This window comes from Hipposideros armiger, unplaced genomic scaffold, assembly GCF_001890085.2.
Source record: "Hipposideros armiger isolate ML-2016 unplaced genomic scaffold, ASM189008v1 scaffold_65, whole genome shotgun sequence".
Lineage (NCBI taxonomy): Eukaryota > Metazoa > Chordata > Mammalia > Chiroptera > Hipposideridae > Hipposideros > Hipposideros armiger.
This window is the reverse complement of record NW_017731415.1, coordinates 37303-50094: the sequence shown is the minus strand read 5'-3', so window position 1 is coordinate 50094 and position 12792 is coordinate 37303. Positions and strand designations below refer to the sequence as shown.

Genomic DNA, 12792 nt, shown 5'->3' with positions numbered 1-12792 from the left:
ATCAACACTAGCTCTTTGATATATTTTAATTATACACATATAATTGGTCTTCTCCTCATTTATATATTTACAGGATTAATCATTCCTGAAAGTTGCTTCTAGTAGTAAATTAAAACAAAGAACATTTTGGGGCCGGCCGAGTGGCGCGTTGGTTAAGAGCTGGCTTAGGACACCAGAGGGCCCCGGTTTGGATCCCACATATGAGCCAGTGAAGCAATGTCCTCCACAACTAGACTGAAGAACAAAAGGACAGCAACTTGTCTGTTCCCCTTCCCCCAATTCCCCAGCGCTGTTCCCAGCCCCCAATAAGAATCTTAAAAAAACAAAAATAAAACAAAGAACATTTTCAGGGAAATGTTAAATTATAACAATGAAGAAAAGGAAGAAGAGGAAATTATAAAATGCAAAAATATAGTGTCCTGTTATCTTTTACACAGTGTCTTTTTAGATACTGAGCTCATATGGAATTTTCAGAAGGAAGTTAGTAATAAGTAAACTAAATAGATATTTTTGAAAACAGCTGTAAAAATATTTGATAGTCTGAGTTCTGTGAAAAAGCAGATGAACTCTATTCGCTCTGAAAGTACTTATCTAGTCCCTTTCTACATTTACAGTGTGTTTTCTTAAACAAAACACTCAAGAGATACCAGACAGCCCAGCTATGAAGACCCACAGTCTAGTGGCTGAGTAAATGAACTATATTACAACTTAACGCTATTATTTAACTTGGAGGAATTCAGGCACTGATCTGGGAAAGCAGCCAAATGGGCTCCACTGTATCAGTCATTCTATAACAACAAGAAGGGAAACTGCAGAGTTTTGTCACTGTGTTTGACATCTCTTTCCAAACAAAAACTGCGTCCAAAGTCTGGGAAATGACAGCTGGATATGACAGCTGAGCGCAGCTCCAAAGTGGACCCTTTCAATCTTCAGTTGTGACTCAATACAAGGAAAGCAGCGAGAAACACCAGTCCATTCTAAAAAAACAATGTATTCTCCCGTCCAGCTCGTTCATAGTTACGAAAGGGAGGTGATGATCCACCGGAAGGAGCTAAGCTGATGTCCTAACAAAAAGTCTGCAACTCCACTCAATAAATTAAAGGTGCTTAGTCTAGTTGTTCCCACACTAAAGGTTAATTTATGAAGGAATGAGATGACAAAACACCTTTTAATGAAATTTAGAAGTGACATTAGAAATGTGTGTGCAAGATCATCTGTAAGGAATGCAGACAGTGACCTGAAAGAAACAGGGGCCTTTTAAAGCCCACGTTTGTTGCAAGATTTTTTTGGAGAAATAGAGGAGGGTGAAGATGAGGGCTCTGTTAGGGCGATGGGCAGTGGTGAGCGAGAAGAAAGAGCAGGTCCCGGATTTAGGAAGCAGAAAAGTCCCACGTTTGCCAGGGGGAAGGGAAGGTGGCGAGAAGGAAGAGGCCCAGGGAGATGAGGGGAGGAGCTACCAGGAAATGGCAGTCCCAGGACGACTACTAGTTTTCAGCTAGAAGAACGCAGTGCGTGGCGATGCTCTGTATTTTTTCAGGGTAGGGGATCCAGGCAGAAGAGATTCTCAAGGGAAGAACCTTGGTTTTGAATACGAGAAAATCCGGACATGGCATGCAGCTTGTAATTAGGATTTGGAGTTTAGGAAAACTGAGGCAAAGAGCGTGACATCTGAGAGTCTCTGGCATAGATTCCTTCTTTTCCATCCCACTTCCATGTCTCAAGGGGCCCTGCTTAAACATCTTCGCTAGCCCTCCGCGGCTTGCCAAGTTCAAACACCCTCCAGCACCCTTTCTGAGTCATTCTTTCAGTACTCCATTTCTCTACATCCTGGTCCCATGACAATACTTGCTATTGCCCAGATAAAAACTGTCACATCTCTGGATTTGGGTACTTGAGATGTTCTTTGCTTGGAATATCTCTTATCTGCTTGAAGGGACTTGATGAATCCTTCAAAGTTCTGCCTTAAACATCACATCTGAGAAGCCCTCCACAATTCTTCCTCTTTAACTTGGGCAGGGCTGCTTTCTCTGAGCTGGCCAGACTATGTCATGCATACTTTTATTACAGTGCTTCTGAAATTATACTTGTCCCTATGGAAATACATTTTATTTATGTTAATAACATGTGCCGAGTACTTATTAGATGCCATCAAGTATATCAACTACTTCCCGTGCATTATCTCATTTTATCTTCATAACTACGTGGTGAGAAAGGTACCGTCATCAGCCTCAGTTGACAAAACTGAGGTTCAGAGGGGCTGAGTAACTAGTCTAAGGATACACAGCCAGGAAGTGGATGGCAGGGACCTTGTGCAGATCTCTGACTCCAGCGCCTGCAAGCACCATTTTATTCTACATGACACCTATTGAGCTGTCAGGTCCTCTGAAGGCAGGGTCCCAGCAACTTTGACCTCGTACTTCCAGTAATCAGCACAGTGCTCAGCATGTGGTGGGTGCTTGTAAGATATCTGTCATTAGAGCAGTGAATGCCTTGAAAATGCCACTTTGCCAGCTCTCCCTTGCTCTTTCTATTGACAAATAATCAGGATCTTTCAAGATGGTTAACTTGCTTTTGGGGAATCTGGTGGGGGCAGATACTTTAGATGTCCGTAGAGCTAGAAACATCAACTCATACTGAAGACAACTGACGCTATCACACGGCTTCACCCTGTGGGGAAGTGAGGTTTTTACACTAATACTTCTACTTCTTTCTGTGCACACACAAAGGGAAGCAGGCACACATGACATTGGGTATAACTTAAGACTAATAAACCTCAAACATATTTAATTTTCCCTGAGGTCTATGTCTTTTCATTCTTAAATAATATTTCTCAGTATAATGCTTACTCCAACAAAACATTTCAGACTAGAGTAAAATTGGGACAGTGGAGTAATATTAAAAATGGTAAAAGGTCAGTTTGATTGAGTTTAAATCATTCCCACTGTATGGATGAAATTATTTAGAATAAACCATTCCGGGGAATCTGGCGACATCACATATTCCTTGAACGAAACACGTGAGCTGTACAGGTTAACAGTAAATCAGTGTAATGGTGACTTTATACTCATTTATCCAGGCACTGGCACCACTGGACTGATAAGAAAAAGTCCAACAGTGCTTTTTTTTAAAAAAAAATAAAAAAAATAAACTAAGCTCCTAAGATTGTTAAAAATTTTTTTTAGTCAAATTATTGTGTCTTCCATTAAAATGAAGAGGAATTGTTATATTCAAGTATCGCTTTAAAGTCCCAAGTTCTGTTGGCTAGGATTATAAATGACAATCCTATTGCTGTTGGTTGTTTAGAGGTTGCTTTTTATTTTAACAACCAGTTCTAATCTGTTCGTATCCAAAAGAACAATTTAGAACAGTTTAGAATGCCTAATTTGAGCAAACTGCAGCGCTGGAAATACTGAGGTGTACGGTTTAGGCCAATGCTGAGCTGGTTAAAAGGAGTGGGAAAGTTGGAATGTAATCTCCCTCCACAAGTCCAGCTAATAACTTCTGACAGTGAAGTTTAACTTAAGTTAAATCTTGTAGGAAAATGCCACATGACTAGACGAGCATGAAATGATGGAAAATCTTGAAGATGTCTAGATCCTAGCTCCTGATGGCTTTTGAAAAGGTACAAATCCTTGCCACTGTCTTTTAAGTCTCTGATCTGAAGCACATTTTATAAAGGTGGAGGTAACAACAGTACTTTTCAGGGTATTAACTTAAGTAAACCTGGACATCTGTACATTTTTAGGATTAATCACTTTTGTATCAGAGGGCTTAAATCCTTGCTCTCCGAGCGCTATGGACTGGGCAGGACGCTCACCAAGCCCCTTTGCTGGGCTACTGTTCCTGGCATCTGGAACCCTGAGATCTGCTTTCAGGAAAGACAATTCCAGGGTCAGTCACCGGTGTCCTTACGCCTCCTCCCTTTCATCCACACCCCCCTCTCTCCCTTGCAGGCACAGTTCTAATAGCACACTTCATACACAGCATTAAACACCAGGAACAAGGGTTTCCATTATAAACATCTGTTTTCATGTATTTATTGATGCTGAAACTTTCCACATTTAGTTTCTCTACAAAGGTGGCGGGTTTTGCTTAAAATAAAGCATTACTGATCCAATGGGTGAGGAATAAAAATACAGTTCTTCTTTGGTTTTGTTTTATCACTCTGGATAATGTGAAGCAATTCAAGTTGAAAATTTCCACATACCTAGTTTTTCCTAAGAAAAGCTCTCCGACAGAATTTTGTAAAAATGAAAATAGAGTTTAAAATGATCCAAATTTTATTTTTAACCAACATAATGAAAAATTTCCATTACAGTGTCAGCATTATAATTTCCATGATTATTGTGTTGTAATGTGTTGGCAACACTGCAATGATTATGGAAATAATTACTGACAGTATTAAAATAAGCTGACCGTTTGAAAGCTACAGTCTCAGGCAACTGAACTGTAAAGAAGGGATAGTGCTATTGTTTTTTCCTTTGAGAAACAAATTCTGAGTGTATATCCTACAATCACTAATTGCATATGGCAAACACATCTATATCATCAAGAAACACAAAATATAACCCCATTACATATGTGAATACAATTTATGTATCCATGAGATATAAAAAATACTAATTTAAGATGTGAAGTATACAGGCAATACTTCTCATATGAAAAAATGGCTTTTAGTTATAAAACACATTTATAGTTTTCTCATAAAAAAATCACTTTTTTCCTTCTTCTTATCTATCATTGTTTTAAAAATGACTAATTTTCTTATTATCGTAAGAAAATCTCACGTATCCTGAAACTAGACCTGAGAGAGTATAATTTTTAAAAGTGATTGAAAATACTTTAAATGAAATCCCAACAATGGTAGCTTTGAATTAAGATTAAAACAATGTTGTTAATCACCTAAGTTCAAAGCTTAGTCTGACAATTGTTATTGTTGCTTAGGAGCTTTTTGTCTCTAATAGAAAAAACTAATAAACTTACATTTAACCAAAAGCTAATTATTGTTCCAATTCCAAAATGTACATTTTTATTTTATAAACATATTTTAAGTTTTATTGCTAGGGAAACAAAAACCAAAGCAAGCTATTTTTGTGTCTATTTATTTATGGTGCAATCCAGGTACATCTGTTTCAGTCAAGTCTCCTCAGGTTCACCATAAGATCTTGGATACATTCCAGTTACTACATTCCCAAGAAATATTATATTCTTGGCTTAGCTGTTTCGGGTGGAACAAAAGCATATTTTAATCAGGTTCCTTCTCCAAAAGGAGAAAAAACGGTTTTACTCATGAAAGCAAAGCTACCAGTAATAAGAAATCCCATTTTCAATGGCTTGCATTGTATGGTACATCAAATATTTACACCTAATTCTAATGGATGTAATATTTAATACTTTATGACCTAGCAAACAACTAAAATGCCATAGTCCATTCAGGCAGTCACTAGACACATGAAGCTACTGAAATTTAAATTAATTAAAGTTATATAAAATTAAACATTCAGTTCCTCAGCCACACTGCACTAGCTCAGAGCAAGTGCTCAGAAGCCATGGGACCAGGAACTACTGCATTCAACAGCTCTGATACGGACAGTTTTCATCATTGTGGAAAGTTCTGTTAGAGAGTTCTGAACTAAAAGATCATCCTTTTCTTAGATAACAAATTTTTGGTTAATCCAAAAATGCATATTTTTTCCTCATCACATTCATTCCACAGCAATAAAAACAAACCAGACTTGATGTTAGCTCTGATGTGCAGACTAACGAAATGTTGAATGATTTATGTCAAATAACTAGTATACCTATATCACGACATATCCTTGAATTTCAGCAAGTGTGTATATACTTTATGATTTTGGGAACAGAAGTTAACATATGTTGTGTGGCTACTTGTGAGGAAAGATTCAAGTTTAACAGCATAAAGGAAAACCTGCTATCTAATGCATATTCCTGCTACAGAGAAATTTGGAATGAAAAGAAAGGGCAAGAAAAATCCATTCCCAGACTATAGCTAAAAAATGCATCAAAGGCTCTAAGTCTCTATAAGTCCATTTAAAAATAATCATAGGAAAGCCCTAATTCCATTCATATAATAAAGGCACACAGTACCAGGCTCTAAGTCTCTATAAGTCCATTTAAAAATAATCATAGGAAAGCCCTAATTCCATTCATATAATAAAGGCACACAGTACCTTTTGTTTTAAATTAACCAGGAATCACTTAAAATGAGCATTTTGAGTAGTACTCTGATTATAGTAACATTTAATATAATTTTTGTTGAATGGTTATTATATTACTACTATTCTACCTGGTTTAACTAATTTAGAATATTCTAGGTCTAATTAAGTTTTAGAACTTGTTGCATCATTTACAACTATGTTGCTAACCTTTTTTATATGAGAGGGATTATTCATTATGAATTTGAAACCAACTGGACAAACAGTTAACCAAGTTTACTATTTGGAAGTGCTGAAAAGGCTGCGTGAAAAAGATGAAAACGACCTGAACTTTTTACCAACAATTCATGGCTCTTGCATCACAACAGTGCACCAGCTCACACGGCACTGTCTGTGAAGGAGCTTTTAGTCAGTAAACAAACAACTGTACTCATCTGATCTGGCCCTCAATGGCTTCTTTCTTTACCGGAAGATATAGAAAATATTGAAAGGAAGACATTTTGATAACATTCAGGACATCAAGGGTAATACGACAACAGCTCTGATGGCCATTCCAGAAAAAGAATTCCAAAATTGCTTTAAGGGTAGACTAGGCACTGGCATCGGTGCATAGCTTCCCAAGGGGAGTACTTCGAAGGTGACCATAGTGATTGATATTCAGCAATGAGGTGTGTAGCACTTTTCCTAGGATGAGTTCGCGAACTTAATTGTCTGGCCTCATACTTTAGAGTATTCATGATATACAACTGTAAGTGCATAATATGTGTTTAAAATAGCACCTTTGATATTTCTAGTTAAAAAAATAAAGGAAAGTACCATACCCCTCTTAGGTATATAAACTCATTTATGATAATGTTTTTATACGACATTCAGGTATGACACCCTTAGATTTACAGAACTTCATACAGCATGGTAATCTACCCAAACTTCAAGGACTACTTAAAATTCTTTTTTAGAATATAACTTCTTAAAGTGGACTATTTGAGAACTATGTATGACTTAAGTGTATTTATGTAAACTGCTATAAGAGGCACTAAGAGGCACTTCAGCAGAGCAGTTCGGATCATGACCGAGGATCTAGAATTAAATAACTGAAACTGAATTAAATAACTGCTTTAATCCACCATGTGCCCTAGTGCCTACTACAGTGTCCTGCACAGAAGAGATAGCTAACATGTATTTGTTGAATAAATATATAAATTAAGGAAGCAGTTTGCTTCTGTGACAAGAACACAGGGTTTGCAATCAGACACAGGTATAAATCCAGGCTACACTATAAACCAGCTGACCCTTGGCTTACTCTTAAAAATAGGAAAAATATGTTTATCTTGCAGGCCTGTGGAGAGAATTAGATATAATGCATATAAACCACTAGTGCCACAATGGGCAACTGGAAAGTGCTCAATAAATGATCACCGATGACACTATTTTGCTCATCATTTGTGGATTTAGTAAAGGAGAACTTAGACACAAGTCAGCATAGTCAAAAAGGTTTAATAAAATACCCTAAAGGCTTCTGTGTGGAAAGAGTCTGAAGATATATACATACATAGGCAATAACGAGAGCCAATGATTAGATTCCTGGACATAAGCCAATCCTGGTAGGGCTTAGATTTTCACCAACCTATCTGGCCAAAGAGCCAATAAAGAGATGGGCTTTTCAGAGCACAGAGGGCTGGATCTGAGGGGAGAGTAGCGGTCTTGTGTAGGTCAAGCATGAGGCTATGTGGTTCTCTCCAGACTTACTGTGTAAGTTCTGTAAACATTTCTGAGGCTCTATCATGTGAAGTACTGGTCTATGCACTGGGGACGCAACGATGACAAGACGCAGCTCCTTTCTTGAGCTCAATGTGGTAATGACAGAGTCAGACAGGAGGTGTGAAGCAGAAGATTGCAGGACACTTACTCTAGTCCTGATATTTAGGCAAGGCTTCTTAGAGGAGATGACCTCTGAGCTAAGGTCTAAAGAGCAAGAAAGAGTTATCCCAGACACTAAAGGTGAGGGACCTGTTTTGTGCAGAAGTAATAGCTGAACAAAGGCAAGGAGAGTTAAATTGCAGAAAAGGGTGCCAGTCTTAGACAGCCTGCTACTGCTCCAACAGCACCGTAGGGTGGGAAGAATTTAAACTGCAGACATAGGAAGGAGGCAGGTCACGGAGAGCCTGGAGACAGTTAGATGAGAGACAGTATGTCAAATTTAAGCAGCTTTCCAGGCCTTAGGTAGAGGGAACTGTGCAGGAGAGGAAAAAGTGTTTTGTTTTTCTACTTGGATCAAGACTATTTATAAGTATCCAGAATTAATGTCTTTTCATTAGAGGATATTCTTGGCTTAGTGAAGCAATCTGGAAAACGGAGAATCACTTTAAATAATGACGATTCATTTATTATTCCAAGAAACTACAATCAATCCAGGTAACGTCATACCACACAAATGCTGTACCTGACAATTATAGGCACTTATGAACACCCTTGCACTTAACCTAGCAAGGTCTTAAGACTTAGAGACTTTTGGTTCTACCATTTACATCTAGAGTTTATTAGCAGATAGAAGCTGCAAAGAGTATCCAAGGGAGTCAAAAAAAAAAAGTTCATCCTTTCCACCTCGAGGGTCTTATCATTTGATTAAGGAAAGAGAGGGCACCAAACCCAGCTTAAAAAACAAGAAAATAAAAACAGAGACAGGAAGAGTAAAACAAAAAGACTTACGGAGACCACAATCTTGGGAAAGCCTCCACTTCCTCTTGTGTGTACTCATCTAGACGCCGGGGTACTTTTCGTGGCTGAGGAAGCTCTTCCACTAAATTCTTAAGAATATCTTCTGGTATATCCTGGGTTCAGTAAAAATTTAGGCTTAGTTTTCTTAAAATATATTCCTTAGTAATAAGTCAGTAATGGTTAAGTATTAAAAAATAATAAACAAAAGCAATATTTATAAAATGAGAAAAACAATATGAACTTTGTGAAAATTCCTGAGCGGTACATTCCATCAATGATAAAAGTAATCTCATTATAGTAACACACTTCATATTTTAATCTTGACAAAGGTATTTCTCATGATAAATTAGACGTCTTCAATTCTCACAATTATCGAGCCACTAAGTTCTATTTTTTTTTCTTCTAAATACTGTTTAACTGAACCCTCTCTTCTCAACTGCAAAACAGGCACTACCTTGGCTCACTCTCATGATTTTTCATCTGACGAGTGTATGTGCTGGGCCTACTGCTTCCAGTGCTACAACCTTTCATGCTCCATGTTGTTGCCAGAAAAAACTTTCCAAAATGAAAATCTGCTAGACCCTTGGGTCGTTTAGCCAACAAACTTTTATTGAACTCCTTCTATGAACCAGGAATTGTGCTAGGTGTTGAGTATATGAAGGAAAACAGTAAGATCATGCCCTCCGAAGGCTTGCAATTTTTAAAAAGTGACTCCATAATAACTTCGCTTTTTCTCTGCACGGGATCCAGAATCAACCCTTTCTCCAAAGAGAACCAGGTTCCTTTGAACAGGAAACAGCACTGAGAAAACAAGATGTAGGCACTAGTTGTGCTTATGTCTATTTGTGCTGTAACTTTATTTAATGAATATATAAAATCTTATGATAAAAAGGTTAAAGTAAAAAAATAATTTAAAAGGTATTCTCCGAAAAAAATCTCATCCCTATTCCTTCCATCTCTTTGCGCCCATGCACCAATAAGTAGCCAACTTCATTTTCTCATTTATTCTTTCTGTATTGCTTTATGGAAAAAGCAGCAGATATGTATGTAAATATACGTATGAATATATGCATTCAAAAGGGAGTATGCTATCTACATTCTTTTTCGCCTTGTTCTTTTTTCACTTAGCGATATATCTTGGAAAAACTTTACTTATCAAGTCACAACAATATCTTTCATTTTACTTTTATAATTGTATAAGTAGTCAGTTAAATGGATAGCACATAGTTTATCCAATTTTCTATGAATAAGCATTTATTTCTATTACTATTGTAAATATTGTAGAAACAATAATCTTGTATATTTTCAGATTAAATTGCTATAAATGAGATTGCTGGGTCACGTATGAATATCCTTATGTGCTTTGTTAAATGTTACCTAATTGCTAGATTCTTTATGGGTTGCATCATTTTGTACTTCTACCAGCACTGCCCGTTTACCAATGAACGGCCTTGACAATAAAATGTGTTGCCAAGCTTTTGAATATTTAATAATCCATTCTTGGGGAAATGGGCTCATTTATTTTAGTCTGAATTTATTTAAGTAATTTACTGTTGAACTAAACTACCACAAATACTTAAAACATCCATACTCAAACCTCATAACGGGGATAAATATTATTTTTGTGTCCTTTAGAAATTATGGTTTCTAAGAAATGTGACAGTATAATCAGAAACAGGAGTTTTTAAATTCTTGTGATTTCATGAAGGTCATTTCTCCTTAGATGATTTGACTGCTTCCATACTTGGTACCTCAAGGTAAAGTGAATAGCAGAAAATTATTTTACTCACTCATGCAAAGCAAAGGTTATACATTAACCATTTTGATAAAAGCATGAATAATTTACTCATGTGTTATTTAAGATAACAGAGCACAGAAGTGGCTCGAACAGTGGATATACTTGTGTTCTGGAATGAATTTCTACAAATTCCTCTAGTAGAAACTATAAGAACAGTAAGTATAACCATGGTAATGATAGCAACTACCCACTTACTGTGCCAGGCCCTCTGTGCTTTACAAATGTTATCTCATTTAACCCATATGTAGTAGGTACTCTTGTTATACCCATTTCACAGATGAGAAAATAGAGATAATAAATAACTGGTCCATGGCCATAAAGTGAATAAATGGTGGGAGCACGGATTCTAATCTCGTCTGATTCCAGAGCCTGGACTCAACTACATTACTATAGAAGAGAACCCCTAGTGTTTGCTTATAGTATATTACAGAGAAAAGCTAAGTACTTAAAACAATGTAATAGTAATAACAGGAGCTTTGATCATAGTTCCTTATGCAAAAAAAGCAATTATTAGAAAAAACAGAGCTTATGGACTTTTAATTTTAGTCCAATGATAGCTCACTTTATGAACTAAGAGCAACTGTTATTATGGCATGCTTACTATAAAATACAGAAAGTATTTGAGAAGCTGACATGAAGTTACTGAAAGTAAGTCTACAGCAATTATTTTAAAAGAAGATAAAGTATTTAATTGAAGATTCAGAAAAGGCATCTGACCAGTGACCACTCACTTACCTCATCTGGGAAAAGATGTAACCTCTGCATCATAGTTCTTCTGTGAAGGTTTTTTGGCAGCATGCCATAAGTGGCTAGTTTTACAATCTGAAAAACAGGTATAGGTAGGACTCAACAAACAAACAAAAATGATAACTTGTGATATAAAGAAGGCAAACATAATTAGAGACAGTTAGGAAAACCAGGGGGCTACGACTCCATAGGAACATGAAAGTGAAGACACTAAGCCTTAAGTAGGTATGTTGTGGCAGCAGAGAGGGAGCGTTTATCATTTTGTACATTACTATGTTCTTTAGACTCTATGTGTTTATTTTTATTTAGAAAAAGGACAAAAGGAAGAGATTAAAAACTATGTATGTGCCAATTTTAGTCAGACTGAGAAGGAATTCTCTAAGCTTTTACAAGACTCTGTGGCTCCAACTCGATCACATAGCGACCAGAACAGAGCCCAGGGAGGCCATAATCCAGTTTCTTCCAGCTGGGAGATCAGGTTTCCAATTCAAAGACTAAGCTTGACCACACAGTTATGAGACTGACTCCTCAGGCAGCAGATCTATAACGTGGTAATGGTTAATGTTCATTGACAGCGGTCAGTGCATTACGCTTGTCTTCTTGTGTACAATGCTGAGTCTCATTTCACAGATGAGGAAACAGATATAGCGAGGTTCTAGGACTCCCCCAGCTTCATGTATCTAATAAACGGTGGTGCTGGAATTCAAACCAGGCAGTCTAACTCCCAGAACAGACACCTGGTACATGGCAATCACACCTGTAATGTGTTTCTCTCCATAAGTTATCAAGATGACAAAAAGTCCCTTCTCTCTACCATACCCATTCCCAACATGGCAAACTAACCTTTCTATGATTTACTTTTCCCCCTTGAAGCTTATCCTCATTGTTGGTTTCAATGTGATTTCATGTGTTTTATCATGTATGTTTCATTAGGAGGCGACACAGTGTCACCCTGTGCTCCATCTTCTCCTGGGGGGCCTCCTAGTATATAGTGTCTGCACATATACTGTGAGTTCTTCGTAAAACTACTGATAGAGACCTTTGGATTGTTCCATAGATTTTTGCCATCTGTACTCAATATTTCAAGGATATAATCTGACATGTTTTAAAGCCAAATGCCCTAAAACAATCCATGTTAGAACAGGGTTTCACTATAAGATGATTTCCTATTCCTTTTGTTTTCTCACCAAATCAGACTACAAAATCTCACCACATATGAAAGCTAATGACATCCCATATATATTTTCCATTTATTTTCTAGGTTAGTGCTGTTAAAACTTTATGTTCTGGAGACTTTATCTAAATATAGGTTTATATTGTTAAAATTAACGGAAATTGAAAATTCAGGTCCTCAGT

General features: G+C 37.0%; 1 protein-coding gene across 2 annotated transcripts in view; it reads right to left on the bottom strand.

Annotated features, from left to right (window-relative positions):
• The window catches only part of MRPL13 (mitochondrial ribosomal protein L13), a 34244-nt gene that overhangs the window by 746 nt on the left and 20706 nt on the right, over nucleotides 1-12792 (bottom strand). For both annotated transcript variants that reach the window (XM_019642135.1, XM_019642137.1), the window contains 2 exons: nucleotides 11425-11511; nucleotides 8883-9004 (listed from right to left, as the gene is read on the bottom strand). In XM_019642135.1, the coding sequence (XP_019497680.1) occupies nucleotides 8883-9004; nucleotides 11425-11511 (209 nt within the window). The remainder of the gene's footprint in view (nucleotides 1-8882; nucleotides 9005-11424; nucleotides 11512-12792) is intronic.